Consider the following 21,022-nt stretch of genomic DNA (forward strand, 5'->3'; position numbering starts at 1 on the left):
GATCCCAAATAAACAACTTAACCTTACACCTCAAGGAACTAAAAAAAGGAGAAAAAATTAAGCCCAAATTTAGCAAAAGGAAGGAAATAATAAAGATTAAAGTAGAAATAAATTAAATAGGGAACAGAAAAATCACAGAAAAGATAAAAAACTCTACGTGTTGGTTCTTTGAAAAGATAAACAAAATTGACAAATCTTTAGCTAGACTAACCGAGATAAAGAGAGAGAAGGCCCAAATCAATAAAATCATAAATGAAAGAGGAGACATTACAACTGATACCAGAGAAATACAGAGGATCATAAGAGGCTACCCTGTACAACCATCTGCCAATAAATGGACAACCTAGAAGAAATGGATAAATTCCTAGAAACATACAACCTACCAAGAATGAATCAGGAAGAAATTAGAAATTTGAAAGATCAGTTCCTAATAAGGAGATGGACTCAATAATCAAAAATCTCCCAACAAAGAAAATCTGGGGACCGGATGGCTTCACTAGTAAATTTTCACCAAACATTTAAAGAAGAATTAATGCCAATCCTTCTTGAACTCCTCCAAAACTCAAAGTGGAGGGAAAATCCCCTAACTTATTTTATGGGGTCAGCATCAAAGCCAAATAAGGACACTACAAGAAAAGAAAACTATAGGCCAATATCCCCAGTGAATACAGATGCAAAAAATTCCCTCTGAAATGCTAGAAAGTTGAATTCAGCAGCACGTTCAAAGGACCATACACCATGATCTAGTGGGATTCATCCCTGGAATGCAAGGGTAGTTCAACATACACAAATCAATCAGTGTGATACATCACAGTAGTAGAATGAAAGATAAAAAAAAATCAAACAATATTTCAATAGATGCAGAAAAAGCATCTGACAAAATTCAACATCCATTCATGATAAAAACTATCAACAAACTAGGTATAGAAAGAATACACCTCAACATAATAAAGGCCATATATGACAAGCCCACAGCTAGCATCGTACTTAATGGTAAAAGGTCACAAGCTTTTCCTCCAAAATCAGGAACAAGACAAAGATGCCCACTTTCACAACTCCTACTCAGCTAGTACTGGAAGCCCTAGCCAGAGCAATCAGGCAAGAAAAAAAAAGGCATCAGAATTGGAAAGGAAAAAAATAAAATTGTTTCCATTTGTAAGTGACATGATCCTGAATCCTAAAGACTCCACCAAAAAACTGTTAGATCTAATCAGTGAATTCAGTAAAGTGACAGGATACAAAAGTAACATACAAAAATCCATAATTTTTCTATACACTAACAAGAAACAAAGAAAATGATCTCATCTACAATAGCATCAAAAACAATAAAATACTTAGGAATAAACATAACCAAGGAAGTGAAGGAGCTCTACATTGAAAACTATAAGATGTTCATGAAAGAAATTGAAGATTTCTTCAATAAATGGATAAATGGAAAGATACCCTGTCCTCATAGATTGAAAGAATTAATATTGTTAAAATATCTATGCTACCCAAAACCACTTGTAGATTCAATGCAATCCCTATCAAGATTCCAATACAGAAATAGAAAAACAGTCCTAAAATTCTTGTGGAAGCACAAAAGTACCAAAATAGCCAAAGAAATTTTGAGAAAGAAGAAGAAAGCCGGAGGCACCACAATTCCTGATTTCAAACTATATTATAAAGCTATAATCATCAAAACAGTATGGTCCTGTCATTAAAAACAGATACATTGACTAATGCAATAGAGCTCAGAAATACTCCCAATCATATACAGTCAACTAATATTTGACAAGAGAGTCAAGTTATCTTTTGATGGACATTTAGGTTGCTTCCATGTCTTGGCTATTGTAAATAGTGCTGCTATGAACATTGGGGTGCATGTGTCTTTTTTAATTAGAGTTTTTTCCCCAGATATATAACCAGGAGTAGGATTGCTGGGTCATAGGGCAACTATATTTAGTTTTTTAAGGAATCTCCATAGTGCTTTCCACAGTGGCAGCACTAAGTTACATTCCCACCAATAGTGTAAGAAGGTTCCCTTTTCTCCACACCCTCTCCAGCATTTATTGTTTGTGGACTTTTTAATGATGGCCATTCTGACTGGTGTGAGGCGATACCTCATCAAAGTTTTGATTTGTGGAATAGACCCTTTTTGATGTCCTCTCCACTCTGAGCCTGGTTACTCAGTCTCCCTCAAAGAGCTCAGACAAGCCCCACGAAACTTCCACCAGTGTTGTGGGAATGCCAGCAGAGGGATTTTGAACCCTAAACCACAGCTTAGGAATCTAAAGTCCTAGCACTTATCAAAATCAGCTCCATCTCACTAACTGGGGTGACCCTTGGCTTTGGGAGGCAGTCATAGCTTCAGAATGATCCTTCTTTTCCTGTAGGGATGGAGTGCAGAGCATGCCTGGTGCACAACACCTTATAGGAATAATAGCTAGCGTTTACTGATGCTCACTGTGCCCTGCACTGCTGTCCACCCTCTAACTGATCACTCTTCACAGCAGCCTGTGGGAGAAGTGCTATTACCATCCCCATCTTTCAGATGAGGAAACTGAGGCACAGAGTGATTAAGTAACTTCTCTAAGGTCACACAACTAGTAAATAGCAGAGTTGGGTGTGGACTCCAAGCCGTTTGGTTCCAGAGCCCAAGTTCTTAACAAGTGGGTTATGCTGCCTTCATAGAAAAAGAAATTGAGAAGCAGGAGTGCTGGAGCTGAAGAGACACTGGAGGCAATTTACTCCAAACATTTCATTTTATAGGTGAGAAAATGAGCTGAGAGAGGGCAAAAAATTGCTGATGTCAGAGTAAAACAAAGATGCAATTTTATTGGAATTATATTTCAATATATATTTCAATTTATATACTATATAAAAACTAAGTAGACACAGTTTTAATGATCATGTCACGAAACTCAAAGACTGTACCATGGGTCAGGAAGATTCACTAACAATGTGTTAATTAGAAATACTTGTGTAACGCTGGGCATTCCCACAGGGGTTTCCACGTTGAATTCCTGGAGCCTCAGGACCCAGGGGCTGCTCTCAGGGGGTCCAGGGAGAGGCTAGCAGGTGAGAAGGCTCATGGTCCCCTCCTCTGCACCAATCAGAGCATCTCCCCTGTTACCTGTTTCACAAATGGAGCTGTGCATATGTTTTTTCGTCAATTTATAGAACGTTTAACTAAGATACAAATTACAGTAACACACAATCGGAATAAACACATTTGACATCAAGCACAACCAACTCTGGGTAAAGCAGTGGCAAGGAGGCAGCCTTGCCTTTCCCGGTGGGGAGAACTGCACAGCATTCTAGAAGATACTCACTTCCTAGGTTTGAATTGCAGCTTCACTTACTAGTTGTGGGACCGGAGTGGCAAACATTTTTCGTTGACAAGAATGGCTTCGCTGCCAAGACATATTGGGTCCACCCTGCTCGCACAGGCCCATGGTAGGAGACCAGGAGTGCTCTCCGCCCCTGGGAAAGGGGGGACCCTGGGCACAGACCTCCTTGCCGTTCTAAGGGCTCCCCACCCTCCCTCTGCCCTCACTGTCCCCTTCCCGACATGCTGACTGATCCTTTTCTGCAGAATCTCTGATCCCCAAGTTGGCTCTGGCTCCCCATGGAGTGACTCAAGAGTGGCGAAGGCCAGAGAGAGGGCACGGATGGGGTCAGGGCGGGGGGGGGGTTGCTTTCCCACAGCACACACAGGTTTGGGGCTGAGAGTGAGAGAGGACTTGGGCTCCCCGTAATCCCAAGGCTGAATGCAAGGGCTTGCCGCCCTCACCCAGCAAGCCCCAAGCAAACACACCCTCCGTCCCACTCCACACCCTCGTCAGGTGGTTCATCCCTCTTTGACAAGATGGGGGAACGGCTGCCAGTGGAGGGAGGAAGGGTCACGGAGGACAAGAGCTGAGGCTGTGGGGGTGGGGCGGGACCCAGCTTTTAGCTGTCGCTGCTCCAGGCAGAGTCACCTTGTCCAATCCCCTGCCTCTGGCCCGATGCTGCAGGAGGCGTCCTCCCCTCTCCTGGGGAAGGAAACCCTTCTTGGCCTCTCTCACTCGGGGATCAATGCTCTCTTGCACACTGAGAACCTGCCTCCCTTCACTTTCTCAGGCTACAGTTAATTTGAGCATTTTGTGAACTTCTGGCAATTCTCACTTCATAACAGGGTCCTAGAACATGGCTCTAGTCCAGAGCTTTATTCCTGTTTTGCTTTGGGTTTATTGTAGGATTTGTAATTTAGTTAGTTTGGATTTAGGCAGTTGGAGGCCACAGAACTGGCCCCTCAGGGTGGTGTCATATCTTACTGGGTACTTGTAAGGCCAGGGTCACATGAGCCAGACAACCAGTCACGTGACAAAAGCAAGGCCAGAGGACGCAGCGTGCTGGCCGAGACCCCTTTGCTGCTCTCGTGGGACAGAAGCTGCGGGGTCTAAGTGGCTGTATAATTTCCCCCCTGCAGATTCTGACAAAAGCCTTGTGGTGCAGAGCTTAAGGTCACAAGCTGTGAAGTTAGGCAGGACTGGCCACCTACCTCCACCACTTCCCAGCTGTGTGGTCTCAGGCAAGTTACAAAACCTCTCTGAGCCTCAGGGTCTATAGCTCTAAACTGAGCAGAGCAGCCCTTCTTTGGCAGTGTTGTTGTGAGGAAGGGACCTTTTACAGGAAAAGCACCCAGTGTCCGGCATGTAACGGCAGCTCTACATGAGAGCACTGCTACCTGGAGAGCAAAGTAGCCTTTCTTTCATCTTTTTTTCTTTATAATTTTTAACATTTTTATGGGGGGGAATAATTAGGTTTATTTATTTAGTTTTAATTAATTTATTATTATTTTTTAAATGAAGATACTGAGGGCTGAACCAGGACCTCGTGCATGCCAAGCACGCTCTCTGCTGCTGAGCTACACCCTCCCCCTTCCTTTTCCTTCATCTTACTTTTTGTCTGAGGCATCTGGGGCGTCTCCCTCAACTCAGAGTTAACTTGATGAGAAGTACCTCAACACACCGTTTTCTCCTCGTGTTGGAGTGTCACAGCTGCAGATTACAAGACACAATGGGCACATCACGAGACTCCTTGGAGTTGTGGAGGCAAACCCTCCTCCCAGCCCATGAAAGTCCTCATCAACCTCCGGGGCAGCCAGGAGAATGGAGCTGTGAGTGAGAGGCGCAGAGACCCAGGTGAGGTAGCCAGGGGTCTGCGCTCCGGGCCCCGGCTCAGGCTATGGTCCTGGCCACCCTCCCACCGCCTCTCGGGGCAGCAAAGCAAAGACTCAGCTCCCCCAGGGGGTGGATCTAGGTGCCTTCTGCTCCTGCAGCTGCTGCACCAGCCATGCCCATCTCTGTGGTTAGGGTGGAAATTGGTAGATCCCAGAAGTGTGTGCGCTTGGAGCCCATCTGACCAAAATAGTCAGTTCAGTCGGGTTTGTTCAGGTGCCCACTTCTGGACTGGCCACTGAATACGGTAGACAGACTGACTCCATACTAGGCAGGATGGTCTGGGTGAGAGGCCAGGGAGGGCAGAGCCTCTGGGACCAGACTGCTGTGGGTTCAGGCTCCACCACATCCTGCTGTGTGACCCTGGGGGTTACTTTACTTCCTGGGTCTTCCAAGTCATCGTTTGTAAACACGGCTACAATACTGACTGCAGAGAGCTTTGGGAAGATTACACGATCACATGTATAAAAAGCATCCAGCATGGTGCCTGGCATGAAGCTGGCACTTGGGAGATACTCACTGAAAGGATGAGAGGATGTTCAACCCTGTCCCTCGCAGGAGATGGTCCTGGCTCTAGAATGCTTGCTTATGACAGGTGGTCGGACCATCCCTCGAGCTTTCTTCCGTGGTCCTTTAATGGAGCCCGGGCGCCTCCTGTCCTCCCTGCCACAGTGCTCCCCACTCTCTGTTTACTTAGAGACCACTTGGGCAGGGGCAAGGAGAGCTCAGCAAAGACCGAGATGGATGGGGACAGGGGGAGGGGTTCAGATCAGAGGTAGAAGGGAGAGGACAGCAGGGAAAGAGGATGCGGGTGGAGGTGGGAAGAGAGGAGATGGCCAGAGGGAGAGCTCCCCGCCAGCTCAGTTTTCCCTGCAGCCCGGTCCCCAAGGCCTGGATCCAATGACCACCCTCTTCTCACCCCAGGGGCCCACCCTGCTCTCTCTCTTTGCATGGAAGGAGCTGCTCATTTTGGCCATGGTCAGCTTTCATTCCGTCAGGGTCAGCTCGGGCCTGTGGGAATTCTGCAGACTCTTATCACTGCTTTCCCCCAGACTGGAACAGCAGTCTCATCAGGGATTGAGAAGAGGAGGAGGGATGCAGAGTCATCCGATTTATCCTCTAAGTAGCGATGGCAGGGGGGAGGGTATAGCTCAGTGGTGGAGTATGTGCTTAGTGTGCACAAGGTCCTGGGTTCAATCCCCAGTAACTCCATTAAAAACATCTAATTACTGCCCCCTCCCCAGTCCAAACCAACCAACCAAACAAAAGAATTAAAAAGTGGCGATGGCAAAGGCTTAGAATGCCAGGCACTATAGGAACATCCTCTCATGATCTATTAGGCAGGCGTCCCATATTATAGATGAGAGGAGGGGTTGAATAGGTTCACAGAGGTTAGCTGACCTGCCCTAGACTGCATAGCTAGTTAGTGGCAGCAGGTGGGATTTGAACACAGAAACACTGCCCTCAGTGGGGAAGAATTTAATCTAGGGCTTAAAACTAAGCATTTTGCATTTGAAAACCCTGCTTTGAGAAGGGGCTCATTGATTTCACCGTTCTGCCAAAGGGGTCACCAGCACCAAAACATTTACAAGCTTCTGCCCTGATTGCTGGGACCATTATGGGAAAACAGAACATGCTCTGTCCTGGTGGAGCCAAACAAACAGAAGCGGGGTGCACACAGTAAGGACCCAGCCTGGGGAACGCGGACCTGGAATCCTGCACACACAGACGGGGGTCCTCAGAGAAGGAACGTGAATCTTGAAAGTCTGAGGCCAAGTCACCTCTATTCAGTCCGAAGCCGGCACATGGTAGGTTCTCAATTACTGTGTGTCAAGTCAAAGTGGGTCTTCACCTAGGTTTGGAAGGCTAGAACGCTGGAATATGAATTTCCCCTTTTGTATGTGTACTTGGGGCCAAGTGCACATGGAGGAGTGAATAGTCATGGTAATAATGACAAATATACGTGCGGCCTCTGACAGTTTACAAAGCACTCATTCATCATAATCTCAGTGCAATCTTGAGACGAGGCAAAGGCAAATATTTGTATTATTTCCAATTTATAGCAACTGAGCCCCAGAGAATGACTTGCTGCAGGTTTGCAGAGCTGGTAAGGGCGGGCTGTGCACTTGAAGCCAGGCCCTGGGTTTCCAAATTCTGCAGAGTGAGAGACAGAGCATTTGTCTGGAGCAGAGAGGCCCCTGGAGGCTGGTGAGATGGAAGTGCAGGTGGTGGGGGATGGGGTGGGCTGTGACCCAGGAGGCCCTGGGACACCGGTTCAGCTTCTCCCAGGGGAGAGTGTCCTCCGAATGACTTCTGTAGGTGTGTTTGTGACACGTTCAGCAGGTGCAGGAAGGATGGGCCAGTGCCAAAGGCCAAGCCCAGAGATGTTTCGGATTTTTCCCTTTATGCCCCTGCAACCAAGCCCTGCTCTCCAGCACATATAAGAGACCCAGGCTAAGGCTGCAGCATTCAGTGGCCTGGTCGCTCTCGCTTCTCTGTGACAACTCTGAGCTTGCTCTACTCTCTCCAGCCATGATTGCCAGACAGCAGGGTGTCCGAGGCGGGTCCCGAGGCTTTAGCTGTGGCTCGGCCATCGTAGGAGGGGGCCGGAAGGCTGCTTTCAGTTCCATCTCCATGTCTGGGGGTGCGGGCCGCTGCTCCTCTGGGGGCTTCGGCAGCAGAAGCCTCTACAACCTCGGGGGGAACAAGAGCATCTCCATCAGCATGGCCGGGTCCCGGCAAGGTGCGGGCTTCGGGGCTGCTGGAGGTTTGGGAGCTTATGGCTTTGGTGCTGGTTTTGGCACCGGCGGTTTTGGCACCGGCAGCTTTGGTGGTGGATTTGGGGGCTCCTTCGGTGGACGTGGTGGTGCTGGCTTCCCAGTCTGCCCTGCTGGCGGGATTCAGGAGGTCACCATCAACCAGAGCCTGCTGACCCCACTCCACGTGGAGATCGATCCTGAGATCCAGAAGGTCCGGACCGAGGAGCGGGAGCAGATCAAGACTCTCAACAACAAGTTTGCTGCCTTCATTGACAAGGTGAGGCGGCCCCTTGGCCAGACAAGGTGGTAGAAGCCAGGGCTTCTGAGTCCCGGCATTTCAGACCTGACGCTGCCACAAGCCTTGGGAAAACCAGTGTACTTCTCTGGGTCTCTGTTTTCCACCTGGTTAAGGAGAGTCATCACTCTTTCTCTTTTGTCCCGTGGCTGGTGGGAAAACGTCTTGCTCAAAGCAGTTCAATAGTTGGATTTCCTAGATGTGCTGTGTGTTACTGGGCATATCATTCAACTTTTCTGGCTCCAGTCACCCCAGCTACAAAGTGGGTTCATTGTTTCTCTGCTTTTTTTTTTTTCAGATTTTGATTTCAGAAATAATGTGGTTACTAATCTAATAGTTAACTTAGAGTTAATATAATTATTTAATTATTGGCACTTCCATTGCTGGAGCAGAAGAAAACCAGGTTGGTTTTCCAAATGAGAAAGGGATCAATTCCAATGGCCGATTCTAGGTCCCAACAGGATCTCCACAGGTCATTGTGTTCATCCTCATGACTCTGGGCAAAATTGCTCATTTCTGGGTCTGGTTGAAGAGAGGAAGGGATGGGTCTCTCCTTCTCTTTTTTGTAGTCCATCTTCCTTCTCCAGGCAAGTCATTTGTGCTGTATTCTGTGCTTATATGTGATAGATGACAGTAACCAGATCTGTCATAAATCCATAGATGAATGACTGAATGGAGGAGTCCAGCACATTTGGCCAAGGACGCTCTGGTTCTCTGTGCATGAAAATCTGAGTCTTCTTAGATGAATGGGGCAAGAATGAACAACCTTGGAGTAGATGAGTGGGAATATTTTCTCTTCTTGCTAGTCTGATTAAACCCATAGAAGCTTAAAGGGGCTTTACTGTGACTCTAGGACCTATAGATGTAAAAGCAAGATCAAGTGTTTGGTGATTCCTTGCCTCACCTCCCCTCATCTCCTCTTTTAAGTTCAATCTGTGATCAGTCACCCTTATCTGCTTTCCTTCCAGTTCTGAAGCACTTACAGTGAAAATGTCATGCTAAGCTGCTACCTTGGTTTATCTGGCTAAATCCCTTCCTAGAAGGAAAGTTCAGGGAAGTCCCCTTGCAGGAGTGAGTCTAGCTGAGACTCAGAATATGTCTAGGGTTTGATCTTAAATATACTCAGTTGTGCACAGGTTCGCAGGGACATACTAGGTCCATTTATAAGTATGCTTGTTTAAAAAATCTTCAGTGAATTTATCATTCCTTCGCCTTGGGTCAGGATCACTTTGAAGTAGCCCCCAGAATGTGGTTGTATCTCCCAATTTTGTTTTCTTTTATTATTTGATAGATGTTCAGTATTCTCAGCAACTCATCCCAGGGCCCCTGGATCCCTGTGGTTGGGAAGTTGTTCTTGCTGCACAGCTGGGTCCCGCTGCCCTTGCCATGCTCTGTTCTTTACAACACACGCGGCTCGTTTGCTGCTATGGATTGGGGCCACCGTGTTGACTCCAGTGGATGGTGCCTGGAGCTGTAACATGGTAGCCCTACTCAGATGGGTCTTGGGCTGCCTGATTGGCTTGGAATGACTGGGTTGGTGTTGGCCAGCCCTCCTGCCAAAGCTTCAGGCTCTCATCAGTTGGTCGGTGCCTTTGTTAAACACAGGTGCGGTTCTTAGAGCAGCAGAATAAGGTGCTGGAGACCAAGTGGAAACTCCTTCAGCAGCAGAAGACCACCACGTCCAGCAAAAACCTCGAGCCCTTCTTTGAGACCTACATCAGTGCCCTGAGGAAGCAGTTAGATAGCTTGGCCAATGACAAAGGACGCCTGCAGTCTGAGCTGAAGATCATGCAGGACAGCGTGGAGGACTTCAAGGCCAAGTACGTGGGGAGGGGATAGCACCCGACAAATCTGCCTGGCCATGCCCCAGGCCCCCCCGGGCTCCTCTCCAGTCATTTAAAACCGCAGGCTCTGAAGAGATCCTAAAGGGGTCAGGAAGGACCTCCAGTCTGCCCTCTTTATCTACATGGTCACTTTTTAATGGGATGAGGTCTAGTAATCCTAAGTTGCCCCAAACAGAAAATCTGGGCTTTCCACGCACAACTCAGATCAGAAACCAAACAGATGAAGAGTAGTTTAGCAGCATCAGAAGAATTCGAGCTGGAGAGTTAGGTGGACCTGGTTTCCAGACCGATTCCTCCACTTACTAGTGTGATCTTTGCTGACTTGCTTAACCTCTCTAACCTTAGTTTTCTTCATCTTTAAAATGGGGATAATAGTCCTACCTTATAGGTTGTAAGAATTAAATGAAATTAAATAAGGTAGAGACAGCAGGTAGCGTAGGGATGAACGTGTAATGAACCTTGAATACATGGTAGCTCTTACTATGTTTTTCAAACAAAAATACTTCTTTTTTGTTTGTTTTGGAAGGGAGGAGGTAATTAGGTTTTTATTTATTTATTTTAATGGAGGTACTGGGGATTGAAGCCAGGACCTCTTGCACACTAAGCACGTGCTCTACCACGGAGCTACACTCTCCCCCCACCAAAATACTTCTGATTTATTACCTTCTCCTTTCTTTTTAATTAGTTAAAAACAAGGGTCTCTTGTTGTTTGTCTATTTTATATATATAGTAGTTTGTATCTGCTAACACCAAACTAACATAACATTGTAAATCAACTCTATTTCAATAAACAAACAAACAAACATAAAGGGGGATCTCGGAGATAAAGCCTTTGTTCACGCATTTCTTTTCCCATTGTGACATCACATCAAGCCCTAATTTTTACAAGTGAGAATATCAAGGCTCAGAGGGGCATTAATTTTCAGTGTCGTGCATAGCAGTTCTTATTATACTTACTATGGGATGGAGCTGAGAAAAGACCAACCCCCTGTCCCAAGTCACTCTCACACCAAAGAAAGAGAACCGGAGTATTGGCAACCCTCCTGAGCATCTGATCCACCCACTGGCCTAAGGACAGCCCTTCTGTGGAAATAAAATCAACCAGATCACTGCTGGTTTCCTCTTCATGGCTTACCTCTTGAAAACAGTCTTTCTGAAGTTTGGTTTTCACTTCTCTGAGTAAACCAGGACCTAGCTAGTACCTCATGTGTGGGACTTACTCAATACATGTAGGTTGAATGAATATCTGTCTGCACATGGGAAGATGTGGCCAATTAGATGGATTTCTTCCAAATAGATGGAGAGCGCCAAGAAACAGTAGTTCACTGCAGGGATTTTGTCTTTTCTTCTTACCCTACCCCCAGGTATGAAGATGAGATCAACAAACGCACAGCTGCTGAAAATGACTTTGTGGTCCTCAAGAAGGTAAGGGCTGAAGGAGGGTAGGGCTCTGCTGTGAGCACACCCCTTCCCCAGGAGTGGTCTTGTGCTTGAATCATGGGTTTGGTCTATCTGTGTCTCATCTCCACCCAACTGGGTACTGCCTAGATCTAACCGAACCAGGAATTAAGGCTGTGAAAATAGCTCACTTGGATAATTAACTTCCATGTCTGCGAGTGGCTTTAGGGACAGACTAGGCCAAATGATTAGTCCCTCACCACCTCATCTGGTGCTACCTTTGAGTATCCCATCACACCCCCTGCTCCCTATTGTAATGCCTGGACCTTGTCTCTTATCCTCCCCCCTCATCTGCAGGATGTGGACGCCGCCTACATGAGCAAAGTGGAGTTGGACGCCAAGGTGGACGCCCTCAACGACGAGATCAACTTCCTGAGGGTCCTCTATGCTGCGGTGAGGACTCCATCCCCACTTCTCCATTCAGGGAAAGGATTCTTCCATCTGTGAGGCTGCTGGTTGGAATTCACAGTTCTTTGAAAGGACCACAGCTCCCTTACTTCAGGGCAGTGGGCTCTTTCAAGGTCATGGATAGAAAGAGTCAAAGTGAGGGATTCAACTGAAAGGTTCTCAAAACCAGAAGCTGTCTTAGAAGATTAGAGCTAAAGATTGCATAGGATAGAATATAGGGCCATCTAGCATTTCTCTAGTGAAATAGATCCATTTCTTTTCCTTCCACACAACATACAGGGTGCCCACCAACCTTAAGTGGCTTGTGATTCCCAGGGAGCAGTAAAGACTAGAAGCATTACTTTTCTGTTTTGAGACATCACCAACCACTTGACTTCTATATAGATATTTACCCCTCTCCCTTCTCCCTACACATTGGGAATGACAAGTCTGTTTCCATCTGAGTCTGTGGTATGCCATTTTCACGATGATAGCAGATTTCTGGTGTCAGAGATTAGAAAAGACTTCAGGAGGCCTGACATGAGACTTTTTTCTTGCAGGAGCTGTCCCAGATGCAGACCCATGTCAGCGACACGTCTGTGGTCCTGTCCATGGACAACAACCGGAACCTGGACCTGGACAGCATCATCGCCGAGGTCCGCGCGCAGTATGAGGAGATTGCCCAGAGGAGCAAGGCTGAGGCTGAGGCACTGTACCAGACCAAGGTGGGTGTCAGGGATCTCTCAGGAGTTGGGAGTGGCTCCTGGGACTTTACTTTTGATGTCTGTGGGCAGACAACCACCAGCTCGAGCCCAAGAGAAGTCGGAGCTCAACTGATTCTTCTGGGCATCAGTGGCCCTGTTTGGCCTTGAGACTACATGACATTTTGTGTTATCCCTGCCACCTGTGGCTATTCTTGCTAAGTTGACTTGAGAATAGACCCCACCCAAACACTCCGACACCTACTTCCTTATATCTCTGGGATATTAGGTCCAGCAGCTCCAGACCTCAGTTGACCAATATGGGGACAACCTGAAGAACACCAAGAGTGAGATCGCAGAGCTCAACAGGATGATCCAGAGGCTGCGGGCTGAGATCGAGAACATCAAGAAGCAGGTAGACATCACCTCCCAGTCTCAGTACAGGGCCGGGGCCCAAGACAGCTGTCTCCGCAGTGGACAAACAGATCAGACATCAGGCCAGAAGGGCCTGAGCTTGTCTGCGGAGGATTTGTAGCTCTTTACATAAGCATGCCCAGATCTTTTCAGCGATATCCTAGTTAACATGACATGACACCTCAATAAATAAGGTCTCTTGGCTCTTTTTCATTGGTTTTGCTCATTTTCATCTAATCAGTCTGGTGGGGGCATTGGTGGACCCCAACTAGAGTGAATGAAATGCATGAGTCAGGGGAAAAGGACAGACAGAATTCTGACATCTTAACCCAAGCAAAGTAGCTACAGGAGAGGGGACAGATTTAGAGGTCTTGAGGACAAGACCCTGATGACTGCCTGACCCATGCTGTTGTCTGCAGTGCCAGACTCTGCAGGCATCCGTGGCCGACGCAGAGCAGCGTGGGGAGGTGGCCCTGAAAGATGCCTACAGCAAGCGCACAGAGCTGGAAACCGCCCTGCAGAAGGCCAAAGAGGAGCTGGCCCGGATGCTGCGTGAATACCAGGAGCTCATGAGCGTGAAGTTGGCCTTGGACATTGAGATTGCCACCTATCGCAAGCTGCTGGAGGGCGAGGAGTGCCGGTGAGGGGGAGGAGGCAGGGCGGGGACAGGAGGAATGAAGTTCAGGGCCACAGGAGGTCCAAGGCGCCTCAGCCGGACCGCTTGCTTCGGGGCTGGGCTGGTGCATTACGAGCCAGGACAGTGTTAGAAAAAAAGTGCACATTCAGGCCTTAAACGGGGCTGCTGAAGGATGGCAGGGTTCTTGCCATCTGCTTATTGAATGAAGCATGGCTCCAGGCTGGCTGTGGCTCATTGCTCTTTCTGTCCCCCAACAGAATGTCTGGAGAATGCCAGAGTGCCGTGAGCATCTGTAAGTACCATCTGCCCCTGCTGTGGACATTCGTTCACCCTGGTTTGGGGTGAGACTCCCAGTTGCCAGCACTGTTGGAATAACCTTGTCCTTGACTTTCTCCCGCAGCTGTGGTCGGTGGTGCCGCTGGTGCAGGAGGCATCGGTGGAGGGCTAGGAAGCGGCTCTGGATTTGGCCTGGGCAGCGGCTTTGGCTCTGGCTCCGGAATTGGCTTTGGATTTGGTGGTGGTGTCTGTGGCAGTTCCAGCGGCAAGATCATCTCTACCAGCACCCTGAGCAAGAGATCCTACCGATAGAGGAGACGAGGTCTCTGCCGCCCCTGAGGCCAGCCCGGCCAAGCCCTGGTGTCTCTGCTTCCTTCACCCCTTCTTCCATCCTCCCTTCCTGGGGCTCATCTTACCAGTGTCTCCTCAGTACCAGGGCATGGACTCTGCCTTCTTGGAGTTTGGTAGCTTCTTCCTGACTGGGGCTTGGGGACCCAGCTGGAACGGAAGAGGTGTCAGCTGACTCTTCACCTCCCATGGACAGAGGAGAATATAACCAGGAGCTTCATCTCCAGAATCATCAGGGTCACACATGCCCCCACCCAGTCCAATGCCGTCTCCTACCAGACTCTGGATATCCCTCTCCATCAGGACCATACTCCATCACTTGGCAGCAACTGGCCCTGTCAGGTCAGGACAAGAACCACTCAGTGTCCAGTCCAACTCTTTTCCTTCTCTCGCTCCATCTTCGGGTGAATCTTCAATAAACGCTTTTGTCATTCACTTTGAGCAATTGTGTTTGTTCCCTGGGGAGAAGTCTCCAGAATTCAGGTGGAAGTGAAGGAGGCTGGGGCCTGAGGGATCTGTCTGTCCAGATCACGGTCATTGGCTATTTTCTCAGGTCTCTACTTCTAAGTTGCCCAGATTATTGGGAAAGGAGGGCTGTGAGCGGAGCCTGAGGCCGTCTATAGAACAGAAACATGTAACCAACAATTACACAAAGACGGCCCAGTGCAGGCGATCAGCGCGGGGCCATCTCAGCGCTGAGGCTGAGGCACACCTGGTGGAGAGGGGTGCAAGTCTGGAGGGGCGGGCGCAGGGTAGCTACCGGAGAGGCAGTCAGGGGTCTCTACTGAATACAGAGCAAGAGGTTACTGAGCTTACGGAGCGGAGCATTTGTACTCAGGGTCGAGCAAGGCCTCCCTGTCTTCACAGAACTCCAGGCATGGGTTTTCCCACCAGGCCGCAGGCTTTTCAGGAATTGTTCACAGAATCACCAAGGTCAGGAATATTGGATGGAGAAGTGAAAGCTCATCGTTCTCATGGAGCTTTCTGCTGTGCTCACTAGTTCATGTCCTCAGGTGATTCTCTCAGGGGTGACATCTGAGCTGCTGCCCCTGAGTGGTGGGAGAGTCAGGGAGCGAGCAGGCCTTTGGGGCAGTGGAGGGTGCGGCTGCCTGACTGGGCCAGCCCTGCAGATTCTGGTTGGACAGTCAGAGCTGGGGGTCTGGGTATAGCCTTTGTGGACAGCCTGTCCTGTACTGGGCTTATTCCAAGATACCTGGAGCAGCATGATCTTTCCTTGTTCAGAGGAAGTCTGCACAGCTCCTCCTCGTGCAGTCTGACCTAAATCCCTCCTCCTGCGGGTGCAGATGCCAGAGTTCTCTGGCATCAATTGGTGCCTCCCACCCCCGACTGCCAGGGAGTTCATTCAGACTTCAGTTCCCCCCAAGGCAGTGCCCACGGGCCCTTATTGTGTGTAGAATGAAGGATACCTGGTCTGCCCAAGGCCAGTCCCTACCCACCGAGCCTTTGTACAGGCAGTCTCAGGGCAGCAGGGCAAAGCAGCGAAGGGTTAATCTCAGGGGTTTGTGCTCCTGGAAGGGGGCCTTCTGCCAGGAGCAGCCTCCCTGGGCCTTCACAAGCCCCAGCGCTAATCTCCCCATTGTCCCGGGGCTCACCCTGTGTGTCAGAGCAGGAAATCTTTGACTTCCCACCACTGCACCCCTTCCCTGGGAAAATGCTGAACGGGCTCTTTTCTGAGTTTCTAGGGTGGAGAGGAGGAGTCAAGGGCTGGAAGCTGGGGAGGGGTTTCTCAAGTTCACCCACCAGGAAGTTGCAGCTTGGAATGGGCCACACCGAGAAGCCAAGAGGGCGGGGCAGGTTAACGCCTTTCTCAGGCCCTCTGAGCAGGCGGCTGCGGGAGGGGCCAGCCCAAGTGTCACTGCCAGGTCTCTTAGAGCCTCCTCAGTTGAATTTAATGACTTACACACAAAGCTAGATTGTAGATTATATACGTGCGTGTGTGTCTTAGAATAAATGTGTTTGGATTTGTAGGCAAGTGGCTTCGTGAATGTGTTTGCTTTTTGTTTGGACAGGAGGACTCTTGTTTTACGTAAAAAGAGGGAAAACCATCGTGTTGGCCTCAATTTCCAGAACAGTCCAGGGAGTGGATCCTGGCCATTGTCCATGGGTTTGGAGTTGGCTGGCCTGTCAAAGGGGACTTGTGAGGCTTGAGAAGGAGTCAGCCAGGTGAAAAGGGTGTGGACCTGGAGTTGGGGCGAGAGGTGCAGGGGCACAGATGAGAAGGGTGCTCTCGGCAGCAAGAGTACCAGAGCAGGGAAGTGTGGCACCACGCAGTGTGTATACGAAGCCACAGCAGCTTGGCATCACGCTAGGTTAAGAGCAGGGAGTGGTGGGAAGGAGGCTGGAGATGGGGGTTGAGGCCAGACCGTGGCTTCTCCTATCATCCAATTTGTGTGGGGCTTGGGTTTTGTGTTCCAAAACTAGACAAGCTCAGAACGAGGCGTGTCTGAGAGAACAGGTCTGAAAGAGATGAAGAGGAAACTCTGGGCCACCTGCCTTCAGGGAGTGGCCTTTAGGTCCATGATGTGCTTTGGCCTGGTGTCTGGGAACCGCCACATTTGCACCTCACTGCCCTTCCAGGTGGCTGTCATGCTAAGGCTTATTGCAACGCTATGCCTCCTTTCCCAGTCTTGTTCACCAGGAGGAAATGGTCCAGGGACTAAGAGGTTTGCTGTCATTCTTTCGTTTCCTGGCAGGATCATCTTCTCCACAATAATATTCATTCCTTTAATATTTGTTGAGTACCTGCCTTATGCTAGGGGCTATGAAACATCGGTTCTAAATCTCCTTAGGTTACTTACACGATATCTCATGGTCACCCTGTTCCCTCCCACGATCACATTTTCTGCTTTAGGTCCAGCTGGACCCTCTTACATTCTGTAGTGCAGAGAAAGCCGTGCTTTTAAAAATCATTGCACTGAAAAATAAATTTGAATTTCCTCTTAACTTTCTCTTCCCCAGGTTGAATAATTGCTTAACAACTTTTGCTCCTCCCCTTTTACCTTTTGTTTCTAGTGACTTATTTAATAGCTTCCTGTTTTTTTTTAAAATTATAAATTTCTCAGAAGGACAACATGTGACTTCTAGCACAAATATGGTGGAGAACTCCTGTCACGCAGAAGAATCTTTTATAATAAAAGGTTACTCAGGGCAAACCTCGTGCTCAGTTTTATTGTCTAATTTATCTTTATCTTCTCTGGAATGCTCTGTGGTTGCTGTTCCTTCAGTTTATTCTTATAGCAGGAGATAAAATTGAGTTATTTAAGACCAGAAGGTAAGTTTCCGTCCTGGAAGCTAAGAACAGTGGAGTGGGTCTCACATGTTTCCCCCTTGACCCCTAGAATCCATCCTCACACCGCAGCCAGACTCATATGCTTATAGGTCAGCTGGTAGCTCGCCTTTGCTGAAACCCTTCAATGGCTTTGTCTCTCAGAGCAAAAGGCAGCCTTAGTCAGTGTCACAAAGTCCTGTGTGATCAGTCTCCCAGCTGCCTCATCTCTGACGCCTGTCCCCCTCCCTCACTCTGCTTCAGCTCTGCTGTCCCCATGCTGCTCCCCAAACACACCTCACCTGTCAGCCTCAGGGCCTTTGCACTTGTGGTTTCCTCTGCTCAGCACTCCCTTTATTCAGGTGTCTGCATACCTTGCTTCCTCACTGCATTCAGGTATCTGCTCAGGTCCGCTCAGACCACCATCTATGAAACAGCACCCTTGTCGTGTCTGCCTCCATTTTCCTGCTGCATATATTTTATAGCGCCTTTCACAGCCTGGCATAACGTGTATTTATTTCTTTATTGTCTGTTCCCCACTGTGAGCATGTGAGCACTAGAAGAGCAGGAACTTCATCACTGCATTCCTGGGGCCTGAAACAGTGATCGGTAAACAGTAAGCACTCAATGAGTATTTATTGCATACATAGAGAGAAAGCAGGGCAGACTGATGGGGGCCAATGTTTTGCATCTGAGGAAGAAGGACAATAAGAATATGATGGAGAAAATGAAGCGCTTGGGTCAACACAGGAGCAATGAATTCATTAAATTAAACTGTGGTTTGTCCAGAGCAACAGAAGAGGCTCTATCGTCACGTTAGGACAGAAGAACATCCCAAAGTGACACAAAATGACAAATACAAAGTAATAGCTAGTATGTGAACCACATACGAAGTTTATAAATTTCTCTTCTTCAGGTCCATTGAAGCCACATGGCAAAAGGTAGAGGAAACAGGTGAAATTAACTTAATATATTATACTTAACTAATATATCAAAATATTATTTCAATATGTAATCAAAATAAAAATTATTAGTGAGATAAAAAAATGGTAACTAGTGTTTTCTGAGTACTGATTTATGTCTAGGTACCATTCCTAATGTCAGCCATGCATAATTTAACTCAGTTCTCACTACGAAAGATTACTCTGCTATTATTTCCATTTTACAGAGTAGGGAACTTAGGCTTGGAGAGGTTTAGCAACTGCCCCAAACCACACGATAAAAAAGAGGCGGAGCCGAGATTCAAACCCAGGACTGCTGGGCTTACAGGGGTAAAGCCCACGTCTAGCCTTTCCACCCCCTCTGCCCTCTGGATTGATGTGAGCCAACAGGTAAAGAAGGGGAGAGAATCTCCCCTGCATTGGAAGAAGCACAGTGTCTGCACCAAAGGCAGTAAGGGTCCTCCTAGTTTTGGTGGACATCACACCACCTCTGATCATTTTATTTTAATTAGGCACTGTGATTTTAAGAGGTATATTAACAAAATGGAGTGAAGAGGAACCATGCGTACTGAAGGCTGGGAGAAGCAACTGGGTATGTTTCACCCAGAGAACAGCTCCTGGAAATTCAACGGTATTTTCTAATGTCAGAAGAGTTGTCACACAGAAGCCAGGGAAGTTGGTGTTTGTTACCCCAAAAGGCCAGACAAGAGCAAGTCCACTTGGGTTCAGGTCACGTCCACTGAAGGCCTGCCAAGACCAGATGCTAATGGACACAGAGGCAAGGAAGACTGGCGGTGACAGCACTCAGAGGGCAGTGGTCCAGCAGGGAATCTCAGCTGGGGACCGCCAGCCCTGTCTAAGGGACAGTGCTGCCCAGCAGTGGAAGTGGCCGGCTGGCAGGAGTTTGAGACCTGAGGCTGACAGGCCTCAGTTAGGGTGGCTGCTGTGTTATGTGAGGGTTCTAAGTGTCCAAACGTGTACAAATGTCTGGGGACTGAATAAACAGCATGTCTTTCATGTATATTTATTACCATTTCCAAATGGTTGTGATTATAAGATAGTTCTATTTAAAAGTATTGCTGAAGTCATAGTAGAGATATATCTTCTCAAAAGACATTGAAAGTATAGGTTCTGACTTATGTAAAGATCAATATAATTTTCGGATGTTAGAAGGCGTCTTCAGATCCAGAGAGGCTTGGGTGCCATGGTGATGTGTGGACAGGTCAACTCAACTTCTCTGATCCCACGAAGAGGAGTCCGGCTCCCACTGGAGCATACACATTAAAACTAGGTCCCAGAAGATCTTACTAGGGGTCAGGGTGGTGCCTTGCTGGCCTGGGCAAGCCAGAAGTTTTGATGAATTGCCTTCCATGAGGATCCTGAAAAATAGGAGAGGCTTTGTGTGTGTATGTATGTGTTTGTGTGTGTGTAACTTCCTTGAAGCTGAATAGGCTGGCTAGCCTTTTGGCTCCAGCGCCCTATGAGGCTCTGATTTTACACATTGCAACACAGTGACTCACTCTTTTCTCTAAGGAGAAGATACTTAGGTTATTTAGTTAAGCTTCAGATAATCCAGGTGTTGAAAGTGAGTGTAAGCAAGCTATGTTTTCTCAAAATATCTACTGGGTCCCCCAAGCCTGGAGGGCTGGGCTCAACCATCAAGGATTTCAACTCACGGATTGCTTCCTTCTCTTCCTTTATTTGCACCCCTAGTGACTCTCCGATCAGAATTGACACTCTAGTCCTGCTAATGCACTCCCAGTCCCTAGTTTGCTTCCTATCCCCTAGTGGACAGTGTCTTCTCTGCAATCTGGCTGCAGAATAAGAATAGATTAAGCACTTTCTCCCCCCAACTCCTTCCACCACCTGCTGGGAAGGTCCCAGATCTAGGTTCAGCTGATGACAACCATGGTTGTGACTTTGCTTTTCAAAGATTTCTCTCCAAGTTAATTTCCTCTAAAGGAATGACAAGTGTGGCTCAGGATCGTGGGCTTTGGCAGTGGCTGGGCTCTGCCCCAGTGTGGGGCAGAAATGTATCTTGCTTTACTAGCTGTTTAAGAATTCTTAGAGACGAGGGTGGAGGGTGAGAGTGCAAGGGTATAGCTCATGGTAGAGTGCATACCTAGCAGGGTCCTAGGTTCAATTCCCAGCACCTCCATCAAATAAATAAACCTAATTACCCCCCCCCCAACAACAAAATTCCCAGAGACCCACTGCCCTGGACTTCAGGCCCCACAAGTGGCCATGCAGCAGCCTCATTCTGTCTGGCACAAAAGGCAGGCCCTCCATCCTGTTCTCACCTACTTCCCCAGCGTCTTCTCCTACAATTCCTTTCTGCTCTAGGCAGGCCCACCCCATCACTGCATCACTGCATGGATTCCCATCACTGCATGGATCAGTGCCCATACTAGCAAATAAGAACACCCATTCTGTCTGATGTAAACAGAAAATAATTGAGGAAACACATTGTTG

General features: G+C 48.1%; 1 protein-coding gene across 1 annotated transcript; it reads left to right on the top strand.

Annotated features, from left to right (window-relative positions):
• Window positions 1-6,810: 6,810 nt before the first annotated feature.
• KRT4 (keratin 4) lies at window positions 6,811-14,758 on the top strand. Its single transcript, XM_006203023.4, has 9 exons — window positions 6,811-8,240; window positions 9,864-10,078; window positions 11,467-11,527; window positions 11,858-11,953; window positions 12,508-12,672; window positions 12,938-13,063; window positions 13,482-13,702; window positions 13,957-13,991; window positions 14,100-14,758. The coding sequence occupies exons 1-9, from the start codon at window positions 7,737-7,739 to the stop codon at window positions 14,285-14,287; spliced, it is 1,611 nt and encodes a 536-aa protein (XP_006203085.2). The 5' UTR covers window positions 6,811-7,736; the 3' UTR covers window positions 14,288-14,758.
• Window positions 14,759-21,022: the final 6,264 nt, after the last annotated feature.

Source organism: Vicugna pacos, chromosome 12, assembly GCF_048564905.1.
Source record: "Vicugna pacos chromosome 12, VicPac4, whole genome shotgun sequence".
Taxonomy (NCBI): domain Eukaryota; kingdom Metazoa; phylum Chordata; class Mammalia; order Artiodactyla; family Camelidae; genus Vicugna; species Vicugna pacos.

Coding starts and splice junctions, on each gene's coding strand:
- KRT4 (XM_006203023.4), top strand. CDS start 7,737: ATGATTGCCAGACAGCAGGGTGTCCGAGGCGGGTCCCGAGGCTTTAGC. Junction 8,241..9,863: donor TTGCTGCCTTCATTGACAAG/GTGAGGCGGCCC, acceptor TGTTAAACACAG/GTGCGGTTCTTAGAGCAGCA. Junction 12,673..12,937: donor AGGCACTGTACCAGACCAAG/GTGGGTGTCAGG, acceptor CTGGGATATTAG/GTCCAGCAGCTCCAGACCTC.